Below are 14,491 nucleotides of genomic sequence, written 5' to 3' on the forward strand. Positions count from 1 at the left end.
TCAGAAACAGCAGTGTCAGGAGCCTAAACCCACCCAGCGCTGTGACCAAAATGTGAGCCACGTACAATGTCCGTCAGATAGGACAGATTAGCATTCATTGCACTTTATACCCCTAATGGGCTCCCTCACACATTCAGCCAGCAGGTGGTCTGACTCACCTCATTTGTGCCTCCATCAGAAGAGGTTGCACTGTCCTTATCCGGTAATCTCCTCTCCTTTCTCTCCATCTGGTCCTTCTTCTCCAAACCCTGATCCGATGTCACCTCTGAGGCCTATTGTACAGAGAAAGAGATTCTGGGATATGTCATAGAAAAAGATTATTACGTATTGCACATTTAATTGCATACATCTATTTAAGCTTCTAATCCAGGAGCCTCCAAGATCTAAGGCACTCATTAAATGACGTGGACATCATCAAGGACTGCCCTTGACCCATCTCTGCGCAGTCCTCATCCCCCTGCTGTCACACTTCACGTTTCTTAATTTTATTGCGTTCTGTTACCGGTGAGTCTTCAGGGGCAGATTTCTTCTTAATTTTCCTTGTGGGTGGACTCTGTTCCTCCTCTTCCTCTAACCCCATCTCCAATCCGTCACCCTGAGACTTTAGTTCCACCCTCTTCTTGCTTGGCCCTTCTCCCTGAGGAAAGAGGAATATCAGCTCTAGAGCACCACCTGGCATTAGCATTTCAGTGTAATGGATGAACAATCTAGTCAGCACACCGTGGTCCCCTAGGAAGCCTCTTCTCACACATTCAGCCAGCAGGTGGCGCCACGGTTGTCCTCTGACTCACCTCATCCCTGCTTCTGTCAGGTGATGGCTCAGTGTCCTCCACCATTGCCATCGCCTCTTTTAGCTTTATCAATTGCTTCTGATTCTGAAATTGTCTTTTCTCCAATTTACGCCTTATCTTCTCCGGTACATTTGAGCTCTGATGGACAGAGAAAAGGATTCTCGGTCATACAAAAACAGAATTTTGGTACTTACAGTTAAAGCCCTTTCTCTAATTCCATAGGGGACGCTGAAAGGCAGGTTTACATCGAGTATACACTGGTGATTAGGGGAGTCGGCACTTTATATAACTTGCAATGTGTAATAGTGAAAAATGAAAACTAAGGTATATAACTAGGTATAAGGGAGAAGTAAAGATGAAAGAAAGCGCAGTTTAGAAAGATAAAAAAGCACCTGTAGGGGAAAAAAAGGTTAATACTGCTTACACTCTTTAAGAGTTAAAAAGTCCAGGGTAACGTGCTAGCTCTGTCCCTACCTCTATTGAGACACTGCGGGCAGTGTGGGGAGCTGGCGGCGTCTGATATAGAAAAGCTGCTTCTTCTCCCGCTCCGTCTCCCTGCAGTGCTGCAGCGCGTGTGTGCGCTCATAGATGGAATCTTCACTCTGCGGCTTCCTCCGGGTGTTAGTGCAGGGGGTCCAGCACGTATCCACGGGCGAAAGGAGCTGATCAACGTGTTTCGTGAGTCTAGGCGCACTTTTTCAAGATAAATGCCTGCTTTACTTTCTGTCTTTTTATAGGACAAAATCTTTATTTGTAAAAACGGAAGTGGTCACCTAGAATGGTGGGAACCAAATGTTAAAACCAGTGTGTGCTTTTGTTAAAGCAGTCTTCTGGAGAGAAAAAAGGGGCCGTGCAATAAAAAAATATTGCTCAAAAAAAATAAAAGAAAATATTTATTCAAATATTTTTATATTGGTTGCAAAATATACAATATCATAAACAGGTGCTTTCTAGGGAAATTAGGAGTAGGAAAGAATGAAAAAGAGGAAGAAAGGAATTGTACTCATTAATGTAATTATTCAAGAATGGTTCCGTTTCTAGAAATGCATTTAACTCAAAATCTATGTTCATGTCTCTTGGGTGGAGAGTTTGTAGGTCGAAAATCCACTTTGAATTATGAAATCTCCACCTCTCCAATGTTGTTTTACTTTTTGGATTCCAATAAAGGATAAACCTTTCGGGGTTTTTTCGTGGCAGGTTAAAAAATGATTTGAGGCGCTATGGGTGGTGAGGCCACTTTTATAGGTTATAAATGTGCTCAGAAAGCCTTATTGAGTTGTCTTTTTGTCTGGCCTACATATTGATGTCCGCATGGACATTGGAGTAGGTAGATTACCCCTTCAGATTCGCACGAAATGAAGTCTCTTATTTTATATTTATTTTTGTTAGTATTTGAAGAAGTATTTGGTTTAGTTGAGGATCTTCCTTCATTTTTGCATCCTTCGCATTTCAAGCAAGAATGGAATCCTTCAATCTTCTCTCTTCTCTGTTCTCTATTGGGTTTGTGAAACTGGCTACTAATTATTGTTTAAGGTTTCGTGCTCTTTTGTAAATTATTCGTGGCCTTTCAGTAAGATGAAGTTTTAGATCATCATCTAATTGCAGATTTTTTTTTCACATGTTCTATGGTTGCTGTTAAACGAAGTGACAAAAGATAGTTCTTGTTTTTTGTTGTCTGTTGAGCGAGTCTTGTATTTTAGTGTATCTTTTCGTTCGATGTTTGAAACAGTCAGTAATTGCTCTCGTAGAATGTTTTCTTTGTACCCTCTATTCATGAAGTTATTTATCATAGTTTGGCTTTGTTCTAGAAAGGTGGTGGTATTTGTACAGTTACGATGTTCTTTTATACTGTCAGCGTGGGATGTTTTTCACCCGCAGCCGCCGAGTGAAGATTCCATCTACGAGCGCACACACGTGCCGCAGCACTGCAGGGAGACGGAGGGGGAGAAGAAGAGGCTTTTCTACATCAGTCGCCGCCAGCTCCCCACACCGCCTGCAGTGTCTCAATAGAGGTAGGGACAGAGTTAGCACGTTACCCGGGACTTTTTAATCAATCTCTTAAAAAAAAGGAGTGTAAGCATTATTAACCTTATTTTCCCCTACAAGTACTTTTTTATCTTTCTAAACTGCGCTTTCTTTCATCTTTACTTCTCCCTTAAAGTCATATACCTTAGCTCTCATTTTTCACTATTATTTATCTATGCCAAATTATTGAGCTGCTTAATTTCACATTATAGCGCAGTGAACACCCCCCAGCTTTGATCATTTGTAATGTGTTGCAGGCTCCTCCCCCTCTAGACCCCTTCCCTTCACCAGGTACAAAACTGCACGAGCAGAGACGGTGAAGCCAACTGTAGAGGAGGATAGAATCCAGACCAAACAAAACCACACAAACACACAGAACATACAGTATGGCAAAGATGCTGCAACAGCTGTCATGAAACTTAAACTACAGCAGAAAAACATAAACTAAACAGCGCAGGATGGGCGGCCAGCGTCCCCTATGGAATCAGAGAAAGGGATTTACCAGCAAGAACCCAAATCCTGTTTTTTCATCATCCAAAGGGGACGTCGCAAAGCTCCCATCCCGGTCAATAGAGCTCTGTGTTCCATGCACAACATCTCAACCAAATTGCCCTTCTAAAGATGCAAAGGGATCAAACTTATTCAAATGAACGGATGTAGACCGGCTAGACCAACTAGAGGTCCATCATAGTTGCAAAACGTAAACCCCCCGGGAAGCCACCCAAGAAGATCTTACAGAAGGCGTGGAATTAGCAGAAACAGAGGAAGGACAAGACTGCAAAGCAGCAGCATACACCTGGGTAATGACCATCCGCATCCAACGGGCTATAGTCTATTTAGCCAATAAATCTTGTGTGCGTCAAAAAGAACAAACAATGAATCTGCCTTATGAAAAACTGCAGTCTGAACATAAATCCTTGGAGCACAGACCACATCCAAAGATCTAGCGCTTGGGAGAATCATCTTTAAGGACCGGTACCACAATATATTGATTTATATGGAAGGATGAAACGACCTTTGGCAAAAAACTTCCACATGTACACAGTTCCGCTTTGTCCATGTGAAAAACAAGGTACTGTACATAGCAATTTACAGGAGTGAGCTCTCAACTCCAAGATTCTCCTAGCAGAAGCCAAGGCTAAAGCATAACAGTCTTCAAGAACAAAAACTTCAAATCTGTGGACTCCAATTGACCGACAGGATTGCAAGAATCTCAAAACAAGATTATAATCTCAAAATGCCGTAGGAGCAATGAACTGCGGTTGAAGACGCAAAGCCCCCTGAAGCAATGTCTGAACCTGGGGCAGCAACGCACCCTGCATTGAAAGAAAATATGGAAAGGGCAGAGACCTGCACCTTTAACTAGCCAAGTTGTAAATCAGCATCCAGTCCCACCTGAAGAAAGATCAGGCCAACTAAAAAGAAGATGATGTTGGATAATGCTTTTGTTCACACCAATCAACATACGATTTTCATATCTGATGGTAATGCTTAGAAGTCACAGACTTATGGGCTTTCAGCATAGTAGGAGTCATTACTGAGGGGATGCCCTGCCTGCGGAGGAGTGCTCTCTCAACAGCCAACGTAGTCAAAAGCAGTCGCCATGTGTCTGGAAAGTGATATAGGCCTCGCTGAAGCAGGCCCAGTCTCAGAGGTAGCGGCCAAGGGTCGTCAAAGAGGAGCGACAGAAGATCGACATACCACGACCTGTGAGGTCAGTCTGAAGCTATGAGTATGGTCGCCGCTGCTTCTCCTATCACCCTCTTTAGTAGACGAGGCAAGAGATGAAACGGATCAAAAAGATACACCAACTGGAAAGGCCAAAGGGTGGTCAGACTGTCCACCACCATGGTTCCACGATCCAGTGTCCTTGATGTCAAGCCTGAGGGTTGAGGCTTAGCCATCCACTAACACATGAAGGAGGGCCCCAAAGGCGTGAATTACTTTCAATGAGTATATACTGTATATTTCTCCACACAGGTACAGTCACAAACACAATATGACTCCATAAACAGTGGTGGAGATGATGCATAGATGATAGAACATCGATGGTAGCAGTTCAGACATAGTAGTAGCAGTACTGACATGTATGAGTAAAATGGATGTTTGAAGGACAGTGGTATCGATGTTAGAACGGTGATACGGACAAATGAATGTTCATTGCCATGATGCGATGTGAACCATAGATAGAATATTGGAGACAACAATACTTGAAGAGGAAATGTTCATTAGCATGATACGATGCGAACTATCGATTGGATATTGTCAGTGACTGCAGGAAAGAAGTAGAAGTTCACCAGATTACCATTACACAGGCACAGGCACCGGAGAGAACACCGATGATAACAGTTGGTCGATGATTGATCACCAATGGTGGCTGTATAGATGATGTCTTTCTGAGAGGTGTCTGGTGGAAGCTTAATGGTACCGGGTAGATGAGCAGCAGCAGTAGATGAAGTGTAGAGGTTGCAGACAACAATGGAGAACTAGTAGTGAGCCAGTAGAGTTTTGGGTAGTCACTGTAGTGTAGACAGGAGTGCAAGCTGCCCGCAGGGCCGGTGCTAGGGTCCATGGCACCCTAGGCAAAACCTCTGCCAGCCGCCCCCCCCCCAATTATTTATTTATTCCGTGAGGGCGCGCGCACACACACAGATTTTAACCCACTCCCCCAGGCAGTTAACCCCATTGAGTGGTGAGTTTTGCTGGGGCAGGACAAACCTACCAGGGCAGGTTTGTCCTGCCCCAGCAAAACCCACCACAGGAATTTGCAGGCTTCTCCCCTCACCTCTGCTCCAGCGTTAGTACGCCGGAGCTTCTATGCCGCCGCTGCGCTGTCCCCCTTGCCTTTGCCGGCGCCTGTCACTTTCAGCAGTGACGTCGGCTGCAGGCTGGGGGATGATTGCAGCGGCTCGGAAGGACTCGGGTGCCTGAGCGCTCCCGAGTCCCCCCGAGCCGCGCCGACCATCCCCGAGCCTGCTGCCGACGTCACTGTAATATGAGTGACAGGCGGCTAGCGGGACGGGCGGCTAGCGGGGCGGGCGGCAGGGGATCGCCAGACCAAAGGTGATGGCGAGGACGGGGGGGGACGGGGACAAGGTTTGTGGCGGGGGGTGGGCACTAGAGGTGCTGCGCCAATGGTGCACACCTGGACACCACTGGCGCGCACCTATTGTATGTAGGTTAAGTTGTTAACTGATAAATAAGTGGCGCCCTCCAGCGGCCAGCGCCCTAGGCAGCTGCCTAATGCTGCCTAGTGGTAGCTCCGGCCCTGGATGCCCGGGAGCAGCAGGAGAGCAAGCTGCCCGGGAGAAGCAGGAGAGCAAGCTGCCCGGGAGCAGCAGGATTGCAAGCTGCCCGGGAACAGAAGGAGTCCAAGCTGCCCGGGAGCAGCAGGAGTGCAAGCTGCCCGGGAGCAGCAGGAGTGCAAGCTGCCCGGGAGCAGCAGGAGTGCAAGCTGCCCGGGAGCAGCAGGAGTAGATGAAGTGTAGAGGTTGCAGACAACAATGGAGAACCGATAGTGAGCCAGTAGAGGTTTGGGTAGTCACTGTAGTGTAGACAGGAGCTGTAACCGCCCGGGAGCAGCAGGAGTGGAGGCCACCCGGGAGCAGCAGTAGTGGAGGCCGCCCGGGAGCAGCAGGAGTGGAGGCCGCCCGGGAGCAGCAGGAGTGGAGGCCGCCCGGGAGCAGCAAGAGTGCAAGCTGCCCAGGAGCAGCAGGAGTAGATGAAGTGTAGAGGTTGCAGACAATAATGGAGAACCGATAGTGAGCCAGTAGAGGTTTGGGTAGTCACTGTAGTGTAGACAGGAGCTGTAACCGCCCGGGAGCAGCAGGAGTGGAGGCCGCCCGGGAGCAGCAGGAGTGGAGGCCGCCCGGGAGCAGCAGGAGTGCAAGCTGCCCGGGAGCAGCAGGAGTGCAAGCTGCCCGGGAGCAGCAGGAGTGCAAGCTGCCCGGGAGCAGCAGGAGTAGATGAAGTGTAGAGGTTGCAGACAACAATGGAGAACCGATAGTGAGCCAGTAGAGGTTTGGGTAGTCACTGTAGTGTAGACAGGAGCTGTAACCGCCCGGGAGCAGCAGGAGTGGAGGCCACCCGGGAGCAGCAGTAGTGGAGGCCGCCCGGGAGCAGCAGGAGTGGAGGCCGCCCGGGAGCAGCAGGAGTGGAATGCCGCCCGGGAGCAGCAGGAGTGGAGGCCGCCCGGGAGCAGCAGGAGTGGAGGCCGCCCGGGAGCAGCAGGAGTGGAGGCCGCCCGGGAGCAGCATGAGTGGAGGCCGCCCGGGAGCAGCAGGAGTGGAGGCTGCCCGGGAGCAGCAGGAGTAGATGAAGTGTAGAGGTTGCAGACAACAATGGAGAACCGATAGTGAGCCAGAAGAGGTTTGGGTAGTCACTGTAGTGTAGACAGGAGCTGTAAACGCCCGGGAGCAGCAGGAGTGGAGGCCACCCGGGAGCAGCAGTAGTGGAGGCCGCCTGGGAGCAGCAGGAGTGGAGGCTGTCCCGGGAGCAGCAGGAGTGGAGGCTGTCCCGGGAGCAGCAGGAGTGGAGGCTGTCCCGGGAGCAGCAGGAGTGGAGGCTGTCCCGGGAGCAGCAGGAGTGGAGGCTGTCCCGGGAGCAGCAGGAGTGGAGGCCGCCGGGGAGCAGCAAGAGTGGAGGCCGCCCGGGGGCAGCAGGAGTGGAAGCTGCCTGGGAGCAGCAGGAGTGCATGTAGTAGCACTACTAGAAGTCAGGCTGTGCTGGAGCTGGTAATACTGGGGGACAGGAACATCCAACTGGAGGTTTGACAATTGAAGCAAAGAGTGCAGGAGTATTATTATACCTGCAGGTAGCAGGAGGAATCTGCGGTGGATTGGCTGGGAAAGTCCGTGTGATACTGGCAAACATGGCTGCACCCATGTTGTCTGTGGAGCGAAAGTGTATTTGTTTGCCGCATGACTGAGACTTATAACAAAAGCAGTAATGAGGACAGATGCAGTGAGCTGGGGAATAGCATTAGGCAAGACTGCAGGATATTCTGCAGCATCAGGTGATCACTGGGGAGACTGCAGGATATGCCGCACAGCAGCAGCATCAGGGGATCACTGGGGAGACTGCGGGATATGCCGCACAGCTGCATCATCAGGTTATCACTGGGGAGACTGCAGGATATGCCGCACAGCTGCAGCATCAAGTGATCACTGGGGAGACTGCGGGATATGCCGCACAGCTGCAGCCTCAGGTGATCACTGGGGAGACTGCGGGATATGCCGCACAGCTGCAGCATCAGGTGATCACTGGGGAGACTGCGGAATATGCCGCACAGCTGCAGCATCAGGTGATCACTGGGGAGACTGCGGGATATGCCGCACAGCTGCAGCATCAGGTGATCACTGGGGAGACTGCGGAATATGCCGCACATCTGCAGCATCAGGTGATCACAGGGGAGACTGCGGGTTATGCCGCACAGCCGCAGCATCAGGTGATCACAGGGGAGACTGCGGGATATGCCGCACAGCTGCAGCAACAGGTGATCACAGGGGAGACTGCGGGTTATGCCGCAGCATCAGGTGATCACAGGGGAGACTGCAGGATATGCCGCACAGCTGCAGCATCAGGTGATCACTGGGGAGACTGCGGGATATGCCGCACAGCTGCAGCATCAGGTGATCACTGGGGAGACTGCGGGATATGCCGCACAGCTGCAGCATCAGGTGATCACTGGGGAGACTGCGGGATATGCCGCACAGCCGCAGCATCAGGTAATCACTGGATAGACTGTGGGGGAATCTGTATATCCAGACCTGGAGCACAGTGAGAGTCAGGAGAGACACTTTAGAGGTAAAAAAAAGTATTTGTTTTACCCGGGTCAGACACTTGAGACATAAATAGGAAGCTTTACATTGTGCTTGGACACCATGAGATTCATGCTGGCAAGACTGCTAAAAACACCTGAGGATGCAGAGCCCATTCCCCTGGATAGAAATCCTGGCAACTGAGAAACTCTGCTCCCCTTTGTCGACTCCTGGGATAAAGACAGCTGAAATTACCAGTACATACCTTTCTTGAAGGATGAGAACCACCTGCCTCATTGCCGCACGGCTGTGGGTTCCGCCTTGTTTGTTGGCATTTGCCGACTGGACCTGAACTGCGTGACCGTGGAGTAGATAGGAAATCTGACCCAACACTCAGAATATTGCTCAAAGCTCGAGAATGTTTGGTGGCAAAAGAGATTCTTGGTGAGACCGGCGACCCTGGAATTGATAATCTGTGGTCACTGCTGCCCAACCGTGCAGACGAACCCAATCCCACATGCCAAAGGAACCACCCACCAGGAGATGATCCTCCCGCACCCACCACAGCAGAGATATCCTTGCCCAAGGTGAGAGACGAACCAACTGATGCAGAAACAGAGGAGACCCCAACCAATTTGAAATCGTAGTCTGAACCTGAAGATAGTCCATGGCCTCTGGAACCTCAAGGTGCAGAGGTGGAAGCACCCATGGCTTTCCCCTGAAACCTGGACAGTGCCCAAAAGGACCGAAAGGATGGACTCAAATAAGCCACTCAACAAGGAGGAGGAGGAGCTGCGGAGGTCATAAACGTGGACTTACCACCTGTAGCCTGCAAGATCCATCAATCTAATGCTGGCCCAAAAAGAGAATCACCTGACCATCACATTTCGATTTCATATCTGCCTGACATTGGCAAAGCCATAGTGCACGCTAAGCAGAGAGCGCCATCGTATAATAAAGTGCTGGCTCCCCCAATCGCCAATCTATACCCAATGTAAACCTGCCTTCCAGCGTCCCCAATGGATGATACAGAAAACGGTATTCCGTATTGCGTGCACTCATCATAGAGCAATCTGCTGGAGTATTCGGTTACCAATGCCTGCAGTTTCTTCTCGCGTTTCTCACTGAACAGTTCAAGACACTTTATTTTCTCCCGTATCCAAGTCTTCTTCGATGAGGCCTGAAACAAAGAAACATTTGTCATCTTGGTAGTTTCATGTTACCCCCATGTCTGCAGCCAAAGCCGTCCATAGATCAGTCTCATTACATCAGTGTTTGCCTCCAGCGGGCATGGCCAGGGAGGGGGCAATGCATCCTTTCACCCACTCCGGTGCTGCAGACATACTGACCCCCTGCTGCCCCTTGTTTATCACATCTAGGCCCTTCTCCGGAGATTCCCTGACTATGAAATCCCTGCGAAGCATGCACTGGCCATACCAGCTGTGGGCGGGCGCTTTCACTTTATTAACCCTTATGATTTGTCTATGATATTAATATATGTTCAGCGTTTCCAATCATTGTCCTGCTGAGTAATTGTATGCAATGCACTAACCACTCTAAGCCATATACGCCTCTCCTCCGCAGGATAGAAAGCAATATAGGAGGAACATAGCAGCTCATACACATACTGATCTCCATATACTCCTCTCCTCCGCAGGATAGGAAGCAATACAGGAGGAACATAGCAACTCATACACATACTGATCTCCATATACTCCTCTCCTCCGCAGGATAGGAAGCATTGCAGGAGGAACATAACAGCTCATACACATACTGATCTCCATATACGCCTCTCCTCCGCAGGATAGGAAGCAATATAGGAGGAACATAGCAGCTCATACACATACTGATCTCCATATACCCCTCTCCTCCGCAGGATAGTAAGCAATAAAGGAGGAACATAGCAACTCATACACATACTGATCTCCATATACTTCTCTCCTCCGCAGGATAGGAAGCATTGCAGGAGGAACATAGCAGCTCATACACATACTAATCTCCATATACTCCTCTCCTCCGCAGGATAGGAAGTAATATAGGAGGAACATAGCAGCTCATACACATACTGATCTTCATATACCCCTCTCCTCCGCAGGATAGGAAGCACTACAGGAGGAACATAGCAGCTCATACACATACTGATCTCCATATACTGCTCTCCTACGCAGGATAGGAAGCATTACAGGAGGAACATAGCAGCTCATACACATACTGATCTCCATATACTCCTCTCCTCCGCAGGATAGGAAGTAATATAGGAGGAACATAACAGCTCATACACATACTGATCTCCGTATACTCCTCTCCTCCGCAGGATAGGAAGTACTACAGGAGGAACATAGCAGCTCATACACATACTAATCTCCATATACTCCTCTCCTCCGCAGGATAGGAAGTAATATAGGAGGAACATAGCAGCTCATACACATACTGATCTTCATATACCCCTCTCCTCCGCAGGATAGGAAGCACTACAGGAGGAACATAGCAGCTCATACACATACTGATCTCCATATACTCCTCTCCTCCGCTGGGTAGGAAGCACTGCAGGAGGAACACAGCAGCTCATACACATACTGATCTACATATACCCCTCTCCTCCGCTGGATAGGAAGTAATATAGGAGGAACATAGCAGCTCATACACATTCTGATCTCCATATACTTCTCTCCTCCACAGGATAGGAAGTATTACAGAAGGAACATAGCAGCTCATACACATACTGATCTCCATATACTCCTCTCCTCCGCAGGATAGGAAGCATTACAGGAGGAACATAGCAGCTCATACACATACTGATCTCCATATACTCCTCTCCTCTGCAGGATAGGAAGTAATATAGGAGGAACATAGCAGCTCATACACATACTGATCTCCATATACCCCTCTCCTCCGCAGGATAGGAAGCACTATAGGAGGAACATAGCAGCTCATACACATACTGATCTCCATATACTCCTCTCCTCCGCAGGATAGGAAGCATTACAGGAGGAACATAGCAGCTCATACACATACTGATCTCCATATACTCCCCTCCTCCGCAGGAAAGGAAGCACTACAGGAGGAACATAGCAGCTCAAACACATACTGATCTCCACATACTCCTCTCCTCCACAGGATAGGAAGTAATATAGGAGGAACATAGCAGCTCATACACATACTGATCTCCATATACTTCTCTCCTCCGCAGGATAGGAAGCATTACAGGAGGAACATAGCAGCTCATACACATACTGATCTCCATATACTCCTCTCCTCCGCAGGAAAGGAAGCACTACAGGAGGAACATAGCAGCTCATACACATACTGATCTCCACATACTCCTCTCCTCCACAGGATAGGAAGTAATATAGGAGGAACATAGCAGCTCATACACATACTGATCTCCATATACTTCTCTCCTCCGCAGGATAGAAAGTAATATAGGAGGAACATAGCAGCTCATACACATACTGATCTTCATATACTCCTCTCCTCCGCAGGATAGGAAGCATTACAGGAGGAACATAGCAGCTCATACACATACTGATCTTCATATACTCCTCTCCTCCGCAGGCTAGGAAGCACTACAGGAGGAACATAGCAGCTCATACACATACTGATCTCCATATACTCCTCTCCTCCACAGGATAGGAAGCATTGCAGGAGGAACATAGCTCATACACATACTGATCTCCATATACCCCTCACCTCCGCAGGTTAGGAAGCACTACAGGAGGAACATAGCAGCTCATACACATACTGATCTCCATATACTCCTCTCCTCCGCAGGATAGGAAGTAATATAGGAGGAACATAGCAGCTCATACACATACTGATCTCCATATACCCCTCTAATCCGCAGGATAGGAAGTAATATAGGAGGAATATAGCAGCTCATACACATACTGATCCCCATATACTCCTCTCCTCCGCAGGATAGGAAGTAATATAGGAGGAACATAGCAGCTCATACACATACTGATCTCCATATACTCCTCTCCTCCGCAGGATAGGAAGCACTACAGGAGGAACATCGCAGCTCATACACATACTGATCTCCATATACTTCTCTCCTCCGCAGGATAGAAAGCACAACAGGAGGAACATAGCAGCTCATACACATACTGATCTCCATATACTTCTCTCCTCCGCAGGATAGGAAGTAATATAGGAGGAACATAGCAGCTCATACACATACTGATCTCCATATACTCCTCTCCTCCGCAGGATAGGAAGCACTACAGGAGGAACATAGCAGCTCATACACATACTGATCTCCATATACTTCTCTCCTCTGCAGGATAGGAAGCACTACAGGAGGAACATAGCAGCTCATACACATACTGATCTCCATATACTCCTCTCCTCCACAGGATAGGAAGCATTGCAGGAGGAACATAGCTCATACACATACTGATCTCCATATACCCCTCTCCTCTGCAGGAGAGGAAGCACTACAGGAGGAACATAGCAGCTCATACACATACTGACCTCCATATACTTCTCTCCTCCGCAGGATATAAAGCACTACAGTAGGAACATAGCAGCTCATACACATACTGATCTCCATATACTTCTCTCCTCCGCAGGATAGGAAGCACTACAGGATAAACATAGCAGCTCATACACATACTGATCTCCATATACTCCTCTCCTCCACAGGATAGGAAGCATTGCAGGAGGAACATAGCTCATACACATACTGATCTCCATATACTTCTCTCCTCCGCAGGATAGGAAGTAATATAGGAGGAACATAATAGCTCATACACATACTGATCTCCATATACTCCTCTCCTGCGCAGGATAGGAAGCATTGCAGGGGGAACATAGCAGCTCATACACATACTGATCTCCATATACTTCTCTCCTCTGCAGGATAGGAAGCACTACAGGAGGAACATAGCAGCTCATACACATACTGATCTCCATATACTCCTCTCCTCCACAGGATAGGAAGCATTGCAGGAGGAACATAGCTCATACACATACTGATCTCCATATACCCCTCTCCTCTGCAGGAGAGGAAGCACTACAGGAGGAACATAGCAGTTCATACACATACTGACCTCCATATACTTCTCTCCTCCGCAGGATATAAAGCACTACAGTAGGAACATAGCAGCTCATACACATACTGATCTCCATATACTTCTCTCCTCCGCAGGATAGGAAGCACTACAGGATAAACATAGCAGCTCATACACATACTGATCTCCATATACTCCTCTCCTCCACAGGATAGGAAGCATTGCAGGAGGAACATAGCTCATACACATACTGATCTCCATATACTTCTCTCCTCCGCAGGATAGGAAGTAATATAGGAGGAACATAATAGCTCATACACATACTGATCTCCATATACTCCTCTCCTGCGCAGGATAGGAAGCATTGCAGGGGGAACATAGCAGCTCATACACATACTGATCTCCATTTACTCCTCTCCTCCACAGGATAGGAAGCATTGCAGGGGGAACATAGCAGATCATACACATACTGATCTCCATATACTCCTCTCCTCCGCAGGATAGGAAGCATTGCAGGAGGAACATAGCAGCTTATACAAATACTGATCTACATATACTCCTCTCCTCCGCAGGATAGGAAGTAATATAGGAGGAACATAGCAGCTCATACACATACTGATCTCCATATACTCATCTCCTCCGCAGGATAGGAAGTAATATAGAAGGAACATAGCAGCTCATACACATACTGATCTCCATATACTCCTCTCCTCCGCAGGATAGGAAGCACTACAGGAGGAACATACCAGCTCATACACAAACTGATCTCCATATACTCGTCTTCTCCGCAGGATAGGAAGCACTACAGGAGGAACATAGCAGCTCATACACATACTGATCTCCATATACTCCTCTCCTCCGCAAGAGAGGTAGCATTGCAGGAGGAACATAGCTCATACACATA

General features: G+C 48.5%; 1 protein-coding gene across 2 annotated transcripts in view; it reads right to left on the reverse strand.

Annotated features, from left to right (window-relative positions):
• LOC146061037 (uncharacterized) overlaps window positions 1-14,491 on the reverse strand; it is a 139,926-nt gene that overhangs the window by 11,980 nt on the left and 113,455 nt on the right. Inside the window, exons 16-19 of one of the 2 annotated variants that reach the window (XM_083174441.1) lie at window positions 9,669-9,755; window positions 792-929; window positions 503-637; window positions 159-272 (exon numbers count right to left, since the gene is read on the reverse strand). In XM_083174441.1, the coding sequence (XP_083030567.1) occupies window positions 159-272; window positions 503-637; window positions 792-929; window positions 9,669-9,755 (474 nt within the window). The remainder of the gene's footprint in view (window positions 1-158; window positions 273-502; window positions 638-791; window positions 930-9,668; window positions 9,756-14,491) is intronic. The other variant, XM_083174448.1, reaches the window with a different exon arrangement.

This window comes from Crinia signifera, chromosome 1 (genome assembly GCF_055691185.1).
Source record: "Crinia signifera chromosome 1, ASM5569118v1, whole genome shotgun sequence".
Classification (NCBI taxonomy): domain Eukaryota; kingdom Metazoa; phylum Chordata; class Amphibia; order Anura; family Myobatrachidae; genus Crinia; species Crinia signifera.